We start from the raw sequence: 11,600 nt of genomic DNA, 5'->3' as shown, positions 1-11,600 counted from the left end.
ATGATAAATAAGATGAAAAAAACAACAACAAAAGGGTTTCCTCCATTACAAAATAATTTGGTGGAAACCTGTGAGGGGTCTTTTGGTCCGTATTTAGCAGAGCTGATAACAGACGGAGCGGACCGGAAGTTGTGAGCTCTGATTGGAGAATGTCGGTGGGCGTTGCGGTGCTGTGGTCACCGTCATTGGACTTCCTCTGCGTCGCTCAAAGCCACCACTGCTGCGTCTCCAGCCACTTCCGGCACAGAGTCAAGCTATCGGCAGCAAAGCGACCGTCCGTCGTCAAGAGGGACACGATGAGGTAATGTGCACTGTTTTTGTGCTCACTAAAAGATGTTTGCTACTCGTATTCTGACTAAGCGTAATGCTATAAAAGTCTATGGTTAGTGTTAGCTGTCCGACACTCACAATAAACAGCCAACTCACAAACTTTAGCCTCACAGAAGCCGATTGACAAACTTAAATGTAATTTAATGTGAAGATTCCCTGAAGAGCATTACAATATGAACAGCGTTAAAGGCTGAGTCGGTGCAATAGATAGCAACATGACCGGTCACTAGCTGTGCTGCTACAAATGGTTTGAAGGCGCTAACGTTCCTCCAGCTAGGTTGGTATATTCTCCTAATTTAAGACTAAAATAACCCTTTTAAGAGATGTATTGCTAATTGGTGGTCTGTTTGAGCCATGCCCTGTCGATGAACGCGTATTTTGGTCTTGTTGTGCTGCAACACAGGTGAACTTAAGTGGTTAGCTGTTAGCTTTAACTGCTAGCCCTTGATAGCAAACGCGTTGTAAGGTGTTCCAACTCCACTCCGTGAACGCGTTGCGGCTTGTGTAGGTTAGTTTTACAACCCTTGTTTTCAAAAATTGTCTTTTATTGGTTTTCGCTAAGGTTTCATGGCTATTGTTTGTTTTTTCAGTAACTATGTGACTTCTAATCTGATCGGCTACTATTATGTTGGTGGTGATTATGCCATGGGTCACTGTGTGCTCTCGATGTCACAAGCTGTGTATAGTTTGTCAGACTGACACTAATGTTTAAAATGAGTTTAAATCTACTTTTTAAACCACAGATAAGCATATAGGAGTCGCTCACCAGTTGGCCATGATCAGTGTGAAAAGCTACTGTTGTTACTGAGCTCATGGTGCTTTCTTATCTTGCTTTTTCAGTCAATGTTTGTGTATCTAAGTCTTTGGCATTGGTCTCTTGTTGTTGATGACTACGCCGTCTAAAATGAAGGCAGTGGTCTCTCTAGATTAGAAGGATAATGCCCCCATTTAGAAAGCAAAAATGGTTAAAGGTTTGGTTGAGGAGAACTAACTTATTTCAGTTTCAAATTTGAGTCGTCCAGCTTCTGATTTACAGAGACTCGACCTGGTAACATGTTGACACTAAAAATCACAGCATTTCTCCAGATGATTGGTGGACTTCATGCACCACAGGGCATAAGGAACATGAACTAAACAGCATGAGAGTAATGGTCATAATGTGACTTATTTGGCGCACATTAGATTTGATGACAGTGGAGCTATTGACGAAAGTATGAATCTATAAGTGTGTGTGTGTGTTCCTGTTCCTCAAATATCTCTGTGAATCAGGCTCAGATTGCAGCTTTGCAGAACAGCTCAATGTTGACAGGTAGTCATGGTAACTCAGGATAAGTTTTAACAGCTCAATTTTTGGATAGGTAGTCATGGTAACTTCGGATAAGTTGAAATCTGCGTAGAATCTACAGGAGCGACTGCACAAAGGGCTTTTAAAAATGACTAAAGTGGGTCTAATATCCTAAAAAAAAAAAAATACCCCGTAATTATTGACCAGCAGGTGTCCTCAAATTGTGTGTGATTCAGAATTAAATTTACATTAGGAATTGAGTGTTTACAAGGTCAGTTTAAAGATGATTTAACTTGTATTTTGAATTAAAGAGGAATTAAAGCTCCCATGTAAAATGTCCATGAAAACTACATACTTCCTGTGGGCCCTGCATTAGTACCTTAAAATTGTAATCATGGTAATCGTATAAGTTTCAGCATGAAGACGATATTCCTGGAAATCTTATCTACTGATTGATTTTATGATTGGGATTGTCCACAATTGCGACATTAACACTAACTGCAAGACATTGGTGTTTGTGCTTATCATCAGCTGTTATGGGATTGATTACTTATGTCTGAACATCAGCAATTGTGGAATAACTGTCTCTTTTCTAAACCAGGAGTGTCAAACTCATTTTAGTACAGGAGCCAATACAAACCAGTTTAATCTCAATTGGCTGCAGATTATAGGGGGTAAAACAAGCAATTTTAGAATTTGTGCCCTAGTTTGAACTTCCACATATAATAGTATTTAAAGTGTGCAAGGAACCGACATTATCCAAGCAATACGTGACAAATTTCTGTCCCTGTCGGATCTTCACTTAAATTTCCTTGATTTTGTGAGTAATATTTATTTAATATGGGGAAATTGTGAAAAAATTGTAGGATTTTGGAAAAATGTACAGTACTCACAACAGTTTGAGATTAAAAACAACTTCCATCATGTGATATAGGCATGGGAAAACTGTGCATCTTGAAAGAAAATGTGAAGTTTCATTGAAATTGTGTATTTGGAAGTATTGAGATATCTGCAACCGAATTAGTGATTTACACAATGAGTCAAGTTTTCACTTTCATTTTTACTTTCTCCCGCGGGCCCATTTGGGAGCTTTAAAGGGCCGGATTCGGCCCACAGGCCTCGAGTTTGACACATGTAAACTCTTTTTGGAGCTTGTCCAACAACTGTTAAACTATTTGTAAAAATGTTTCATATATTTTTATAGTATTATTTATGTTTTGTTTGTGGACCACAATGAAACTTTTTTCTGAATCTGCCAAATGTAAATCGAGATTATTATTAGACTTCTATCGAGAAAACTAATGTAGAATAAATTATTTTCTTCCACTTTAACTGTAACTATGGTCAAAATTTTACTTTGAGTCCAATGTGTTCCTGATTTCTGTCCAAAAAAGAGAAACTGTTATTGTTGTGTAAGCTTTTATCCAGCTGAATGCAGCGTCTGAATAATGCTGAGGATATGTAGCTGTGAGTCATTTTATGATAGAGCAGAGACATGCCTAAAGGTCAAGTTACACTATGGATCTACATTGCTTCACCCTATAGCCATAATTCTTATTTTCTTATCAGGAATTTGTTTCTTCAGTCAAAATTGTGAAAATGTGATAATGACATTTGTGTTTCAAGCTCAAACTTCAGACAAAATAATTTTGTTAAAATCTCCATTTCTGGTGTGTGAGGACTTTCTCCAAAGAGTCTTTGTAACATGGACTGCTTATTCTCTGGGCTTGACTATTATCTCTGTCTGCCTGCAGGAACAGAGTTCTTTGGGAGGCAACGTGAGGTTAAACTGAAGACCTTTAAGATGACATAAACTGAGGATCACCCTGTCGTTTTGTTTTGTGTGTCTCTGTTGTTTTTGTGGCTTCCTTTTTTTTTTGGAACTTTGTATCACACTATTGCCTAGAGGGCTGGCTAAGTCACTCCTTTTGTCTGCCTCCCTCATATCATTGAGACTTAAGATAGCAATAGAGGAATCAAAGGTCTTGGACAAACCTGCACTTCCATATCTGTGGCTTTATTGTGTTGTTGTGGGCAGCATTTACCGTGCAGCGTACTTTGGGTAATTATTTCTTTATTCGTTAAGTTCATTCATACATTTTTGTCTCATTTTTTATGTATATCTTGAGAAAATTAATTGTAAGTTTTGAATATTTAAAAATTGATTTGTGTAAATGAGCTGCTCTACTGCCTTGCTTTGCTATCGTGATAGACTTAACAGTTGTCATGTAAGCCTTTTTTTCTACTTATGCAATCTTTGTGAAATACAATTCATAAATGACTGACTTTACATGTTTAGGTCTTTTCGCTTTTTGAATGTGTTAAAATATCAAACTATAGAAACTGTTAAAATCCAACTATCAGGAATTTTTGTGACTGACTCTTTTTCCTTGACATTCTAAGAAAAGGCCTGAATCTGAACTGGAAGATGTATCTTTTTCCTTTCAAATGAAAACCTGTATGTTGAATGATCACACAGCATCAGAAGCTTTGTATCACAAGATCTCTTTATTCTAAGCACTGAGAAATAATTATTGTAACCTTTTTTAGGGCTGAAGAAAACTATTGACTTGCATTTTGGATTTTTTTTGTTGCAATTCTTGACAAGCTATCGGACTGCTTTTTTCAAGTCTGGACTTGGAGGAGGTTCTATCCTGAAGGCTGTTGGACTAATAGACTTAATTCATTAGAGCTGTGAGAATGCGTTCCCCGGAGCCGTCCTTACCCTCTCTGGCTGAAGCCCTCCTTCATGGCCAGTTCACCAGCTGGGGATCAGGCAGCACCAGCAACAATAACAGCTGCCCCAACAGCCCTGCTGGTCCAGGAGGACTCTCCCCCGCTGCATCCCCGACTCTGGCTTCAGCATCCAACTACGCCTTGACACTCACCCACACCCACATACATATTCAACGCTTGTCCCCACGGTCCGGAAAGGAGGCTCGCGTCCTGCTGCCTCTGACAGAGTTGTTGGGTAGCAGCTGCCCTCGGGCCCCTGCTCCACCATTGCTAGTGCTGTACTGGTACCCACCAGGAAAACGACGAAAAGGCGTGTCTCGTCGCAGACAGGTCCGGGCCTACCTGGCAGAGAGCAGGCCTGAAGCTGAGAGGTGGTCGGCTGCTGTGCAGTGTCTCCTCAGAGGTGTCAACGTCACTGCTGACACAGGTTGGTTTCACTCAAAGAGGATTTTTATCCTGCTTATCTTTCTCCTATCAGCCTTCAATTACATTTTTATTTATGTTCCTTTTTACAGTAACTTCTGAAAATTGAAGTTTGTGCAATCCATTGTCAAATCAAACCCTCAAAATGTTATTGCTCAAGTCCTTCTTGCTTGCTTGAAGACTGAATTATAAAGATTTTCTCTCTCTCTTTTTTTTTTTTTTTTTTTTTTTTTTTTTTTTTTAAGAGTTTTCAAGTTGAGTGACCTTGCTTATTAATAATTTGATGAATTTATGGGCAATAGCAAATGCAGCTCTGATAGCTTATCATTGAGAAGATTTTATAATGGAGTCCTGAATTCCTGTTTACTACAGAAAGCTTATTTGACAGCGCTGTATGGTTGAAGGTCATACCGACCCAATACTTGCACATATTTATTTTTAGCAAGGATTCAGGAAGAACAACTAAACAGTCCAGTATGCAATTCACCTTCTCGTAAACATGACAACATTCTGGTCAGCAGATGGGAACAAACGGTGCATTCTTTGTCTGAGACATTGTAACTTGTATGTTTCATGCAGAGTTTTCCAGAAGTCTGCTACCTCGACTCAGGCGACTGCTGTTACTGGTCAATCCTTTTAGTGGGCGGGGCCAAGCCATGCAGTGGTGTCAGACCCACATCCTTCCAATGATAAGAGAAGCCAACATCACCTACAACCTCATACAGACAGGTAACACTGCAAGGCCAATTAAATTAAATATAGTAACATTGGGATGAACTTTGGATGCCACGCACAGTTCTCACAAAGAAAGTTTAATCTCACATTTAAACAGTCGCTTGGCAAAAGTTTTTTCTAGGCTTTAAAATATAAAGACATTAAGTAGTTTGACTCTTAAATTTTTATGTGGTGATCTAGTAGTAGCATTTATTTTTCAAACAAGGTAGTTTTTCTTTTTACCATATTTTACAAGTGTGCCGCTGATGTCTAGAGCTTAGTCACAATAAAAATGACGCATGCATTGATGGATATCAGTGAAATGTTTTATTGGTTATTTCTGTTGATTAAGACTAGCAATCAATAAGCAAAATAAGCTCAAAATCACATGATTTGTTGCACCTTTAGTTCAGGTTAGACTGACTTCGACAGATTCCGTATAATTTAATGTTCCAAATATTTTTTGCCAACCTCAGATATTTGAGGGGGTAAATCTCTCTGTTCTTGTGTGTAATCGATATTATTGACACAGTTGTGTGGCAGTAACACCATCACTTCCAGTATTTTTTCATCTTGAGAGTATGGTTGAGTTTGTTGTTCAGTTTTATTGTTTGAAGCTTTACAGTATGTTAAACATGCATTAGAAATGGACTAAATTGTATTATTTTTCAGAACGACAAAATCACGCCAGAGAGCTTATCAGAGAAATACCGCTCTCAGAGTGGGATGGCATCATCATTGTGTCTGGAGATGGCCTATTGCATGAGGTAAGGACAAAGCTGTGTAAAGTTAAGAGCTCCCATTGTATAGAGATTATTAAGTTAAAGGTGGAAGTTATTTTTGCTTCAAATTCCGGGTGGATCATCAAAACTATTGGTCCTCCTAATTGTCAATCCTTCTGATCTAAGGTCGTCATACGTGCTCGTCCCTATCTAGTTTTCGCTTGTGTCTCGAGAGCTACAGTTTCAACCATTCATTGAAGCTCATTGTTCTCACTGGGTGTAAATCTTTTTTTGAAAAGTAAGCTTGTATGAGCGATGCCAACACCATCTTGTAAACAGAGCTGTGCACAAGGAAAACTGGGCTCGTGCACGCTCTCTCATACACGTTTAATAGGCATACCCTCTTGGGAGCAGGTAGTGTTGCGCATTTGCATTTTTTCAAAAAGTGGAGAGGGCGTTTTGTTTCTAAACTTCGGGAAAATTCTCCTATACCTTTGATATAAATTTCTCCACTTATTGACATAAATGGTCGAATATTTGTGAATTTCTGCCTTTTGTTTTTGTAGGTTATTAATGGTTTAATGGAGCGCCCAGACTGGGAACAAGCAATAAAAACACCTGTAGGGATTTTACCCTGCGGCTCTGGAAATGCACTGGCTGGCTCCATAAACCACCATGCAGGGTGAGCACACACATTATTTTTGTAACATTTGTCTTCAAGATTGAATATTCTTATTAAAATATGACCTAACTTTGAAACTTAAGATGAGCTCAAACTTTTAGCCTCTTGGTATATACATTCATGAGTATTAAGTTCTATTGAGATTGCTGATGGAATATTCATTACTATTGCAATAACACAACATCAATAGGGTGAAACCACCTGACGACAGTTCAATACTAGCTCATGTTCCCAATCACTGAATATTCAAGCACCTCTTAGATTCAGTTTTACAACGTACTATAAGCTAATATGAAGAGTCAGAAAGATATTTTTAAATTTGCTGGTCAGGGACTTCCTTTTGAGCTCCTTTGTCTTTGAAAACCTTACGTTTAGGTACGACATGTGCCTTCGAGAGCCTTTACTTCTGAACTGCTGCTTCCTGCTGTGTCGGGGCGGTGTGCGAGCTATGGACCTGGTTTCTGTCACTACGAGCCCTGAACCATCGAACAACAACCATCCTGCATTCCCCAGGAGAGTCTTTTCTTTCCTCTCTGTTGCCTGGGGTTTTGTGTCTGATGTTGACATTGAGAGTGAGAGGTGGGCTTATTTTTACTTGTTTCACATTTGATTCGTTCTGTTTCACAATTCCAGCTCTTTACTATTTTCTTTTTCCAGATACCGTGGTCTGGGCTCAGCTCGTTTTACTCTGGGGACTTTAGTGCGCATTGCCTCCCTTCGATCGTACAAGGGTCGTTTATCCTACCTGCCTCCTCCTATTGTCCCCACATCGCCAGATGCCACACCCCCTCCTCCGAGGAGACCCCTTTCTCGCAGCATCACCGAAGGCCTCGAGGGCTTTTGCCGCACCCCCATTCATCGCACTTGCTCTGACATGGGCATCAGTGAACAGAGGAGCCTGCGTAGGGTTGATGGAGAGAGGGAGCGAGAAGAGAGACAAAGAGAGAGGGAGAGAAGAAGAAGAAGAGCCAGGGGAGGAGCAAGTGGTGTGGTGAGGGCCAGCAGTCTGGCAGAGGACAAAGAAAGGGAGGGTGAGATGGAGATGGAAGCAGAGGAGGAAAGGTCAGGAACATGTTCGGAAAGGTCAGAGACAAGTTTGGAATCAAATGAAAGGGACGAATGCATGATAGGAAGGGAAGAAAGGTTGGCCAAGATCAAGGATGAAAGGGAACATGAGGGAACAGAAGAAGAGGAGGAGGAGGAGGAGGAAGAAGAAGAAGAAGAAGAAGACAAAGATGGGGAAGAGAGTAGTGGTTCTGTGGAGAGAGAGGGAGTGCTACATGCTAGAGAACTGGGAGAGAGCGATGACCTTGACATGGGGCGAGAAGCACAAGAGGACCTTGAGGGAGGTCTCACCTACCAGGAGGACCTTCAGGGAACCAGACAGTCACCCAGAAAGAATTCAGCTCCTTCAAGCCAGATTGCCAGCACTCTCTTCCCTCAGACCGATGAGACCAACACTTCGTACGGCGTTGACGACATGGATATGAACGGGACCTACTATCAAAAAGAATCCTTCTGTCTGGATGTATCTAGGGAAAGATCTCTCACTATCTCATCACCTTTTCGCCATTCTCCCTTTTCTTACAAGCCCAAGACCCTAGATCAAAATCAAAACGCCTCCAGGCCGAGACCGCTCTCCCTCCTCCAACACTCCCACTCAAACTCCCTTCCCCCTAAGCTACCCTCCCTCTCCCTGTCATTGTCTCCCACACCACCCTCCTCACCTTCATGTGCATCTCCACACGCTTCAGCCTACCTCAACCCCCGTCCTAACACCCCAAACTCCTCCTCCTCATCGCCCTGTTTACGCACACCGGCCTCATCTTTTAATTTTGACATTGCTGAACCAGCAGGGTCGCTCAAGAATCGTCCATTCGTCTCATTGCCTTCAAATCTACCGAGGGACGACCTGTTGCCCCCACTCGATCAGCCCCTTCCTACCAGAGACTGGGTCACTATCGAAGGGGATTTTGTCCTGGTCCTTGCCCTCTATCAGTCACACCTCGGGGCTGACCTCCATGCTGCACCCCAGGCCAGGTTTGATGATGGGTTGATCCATCTGACCTTTGTGCGTGCTGGGATCTCCAGAGCTACACTACTGAGACTGTTCTTTGCCATGGAGAGAGGAACCCACCACTCTGTCAGCTCGCCGTATGTAAGCCACGTTACCTGCAGGGCCTTCAGGCTGCAGCCCCTGTCCACACGGGGGACACTCACAGTGGACGGAGAGCTTGTGCCCTATGGACCCCTGCAAGCACAGGTTAGAGATGCTGCTTTTCCTTTTTTGACAGCAAGTACATAAAGACCTCCATGAAGGGTGTTTGCTGTGAGTAGTTTAAGACCTAAAGTAATCATTTCTTCTCCACTTGTCATTGTCTTACAGGTTCATCCTTCCATGGCACGTCTCATCGTTGGAGACTCTGGAGTAAAGATCACCAGATTCTGATCAGGGATTGTTTGATTTATTTTTTTCTTGACATATCAGCACTCTACTGAATAACTTAATCTGTTGCCAACACACTCAAGTGGGTAGTTCCATCTAACAAAGATAGTTTAGCTATCAGGAGCTGCTTCCATAAGGGATTTAATGAAAGGGATAGCCTGCAGAGCTACGCAATATGGGATTCTCACTGCAGGGATGGATGGTGAATTTGAAAATTAATGTAAAATGCGCCTCATTGCACAGCTGTGGGAGTACACTCAGTGCACCCTAAAAAGCATGAATACTGCACAGCCTGGGATAGAAAGAGGGAAGAACAATTGAATGCTGGGGTTTTTTTTTTTGCACAGATGGTGCATGAGTTGGATGTATACATATTAGTATGCATGCAACAAAAAAGAGAAAAGAAGCACTACTTGATATTTTTGACTTGCGTTGAGAGGGAAAGTAATTAAATTGATTTCACAGAAACTTGTTTGTTATATTAAATGCTTTTGACATTCACTTTGGCCTGTCACCCTTAATATGTGTCTCTGGCCTCTTTCCAAATGTCTGAGTAGAAAACCCAAACCCTTCAGAGGAATGCCTTATCTGATACTGCACAGTACTGTTGTATTTTTTTGTTTGGTTCTTTTGAAGAACCAGTTTCTTCTTAATGTCCTCTTAGTCTATCGACCACAAAAGAACAAAGTTGTTTTATATTTTGGCAAATGGCAGCCCTTATTACCTGTTGTTGTTCTTGAGCATGCTACTCTACCACTGTTCATCGTCAGTGGAGAAAGATGTGGCCGTAAGAACAGATTTGCTCATGCAAGTAAATCCATGCAGAGCAGTGTGATCAAACTTTTCTGTTGACACAATGGAATGAGTGAATGGCAACCATTTCTAAATTGTTCACCTAGTCTTCCTGTTATTTTTGTTGCCAGTGGATGCACGAAGGCATTATCAATGATGTCAGTTTTTGCAACCCTAACATAAATGTTCAGAACAAAGCAAGCTTTCTGTCAGTTGTCTGTTAGTATTGATTATATCTCAGAATCACAGCCTTAAGTCTGCAGCACTATTGTTTACAGTACATCACAGTTTTGTCAAGATAACGTCAGTGTCTCGGTAATCATTAAGAAAGCCTGTAAATGTTACAGTGGATTAGTGCCTTTGTTTTGCACAAAAACCACAGAAAACCACTACAACACTAAAATGCTTTGAAACTTTAAGATCGCAAATGAGTAACAGATACAATGTTGAGAATGACCCGCTTTTACCTCCAGAAGAATGATTAAACGCATGTTTACAAAAATCACAAGAACCGTTTAAACCCTGCTGTTGACACTAGAAAAGGAACAGTGAGGTCCCACTTTGTAATCAGGTCATTTGTAATGGCAGTGGGAATAGATACAATATAGAGCAGATTTCTGAAGCATCACAAAGAGCAGTGTGACATCCATGCAACGAGACTACTGAAGATCATTTTCAACCTGCTGATGTACGTGATTTGAAAAAATAAATAAAACTCCTTAGCATGTGCGAAGCATCAATAGATCATGTACCAAATTCTTGGGTTGTCATCAACTTACTGTAAGTCTTAGTCTTGCCTGGACAAATCAATGCGTTTTTTATTATAAGCTTGTGAAATTCTGGCTGTTGATCATGAACAGAATGCAACTAATGGAGTTAACCTTTGGCTTGTCAGAATGTAATTTTTTTTCTTTTTTCCCTTTATGCACACAACGCAGCTAGTCTACCACATTGACACTGTGCTTACACTGCTGCAAAATGCGAATACAACATTTTTAGTCTAGGCCTGTAATATTACCAAATAGGAGTCTACACATACCTTGAATGGAGTTTTTTGCCAAAATGTTTCCTCTTGATGTTTAAGAGACTACTTATGCCAGTTTATACCTTGCTAAACATTTTGTTGTCTATAGCCATAGCTGGGACCATGGTGTCATAGACCAATGCGATATGACTTTGTTGGGGTGTGTAACCCTGGTTGATTATGCCGTTTCTGTTTATAGTTGACTGCCTGTAATGACATTTTGATTATTACTAAAACAATGGAAATATATACACTTAAAATGTACAGTTGATAGTGATATATGATTTGAATAAATGGAACTTCATAAGTTTGTCTGGAGTTTTTTTTTTTTTTTTTTAACAGGTACAATAATTTACAATCATGGGACATTTCAAGAATAATTTACAGGTTTTGTTCATTTAAATGCACTGAAAACAGTATACAAATTATCTTTTTAGCAAAGAAAA

The 11,600-nt window shown here is 40.6% G+C and overlaps 1 protein-coding gene across 3 annotated transcripts; it reads left to right on the top strand.

Annotated features, from left to right (window-relative positions):
- The first annotated feature begins 172 nt into the window (after positions 1-172).
- sphk2 (sphingosine kinase 2) lies at positions 173-11,464 on the top strand. 3 transcript variants are annotated; one of them, XM_028471097.1, is made up of 9 exons: positions 173-301; positions 3,370-3,677; positions 4,224-4,778; positions 5,354-5,503; positions 6,161-6,255; positions 6,777-6,892; positions 7,268-7,471; positions 7,550-9,155; positions 9,279-11,464. In XM_028471097.1, the coding sequence occupies exons 3-9, from the start codon at positions 4,316-4,318 to the stop codon at positions 9,339-9,341; spliced, it is 2,697 nt and encodes an 898-aa protein (XP_028326898.1). In that variant the 5' UTR covers positions 173-301; positions 3,370-3,677; positions 4,224-4,315; the 3' UTR covers positions 9,342-11,464. The 3 variants fall into 3 exon arrangements, with proteins under 3 accessions (XP_028326898.1, XP_028326896.1, XP_028326897.1); XM_028471095.1 differs by having other exon boundaries at positions 4,166-4,778; XM_028471096.1 differs by lacking the exon at positions 3,370-3,677 and having other exon boundaries at positions 245-301; positions 4,166-4,778.
- Positions 11,465-11,600: the final 136 nt, after the last annotated feature.

Source organism: Gouania willdenowi, chromosome 16, assembly GCF_900634775.1.
Source record: "Gouania willdenowi chromosome 16, fGouWil2.1, whole genome shotgun sequence".
Classification (NCBI taxonomy): Eukaryota; Metazoa; Chordata; class Actinopteri; order Blenniiformes; family Gobiesocidae; genus Gouania; species Gouania willdenowi.
Note: the sequence above shows the minus strand (reverse complement) of the source record. Positions and strands in the feature narration are given on the sequence as shown.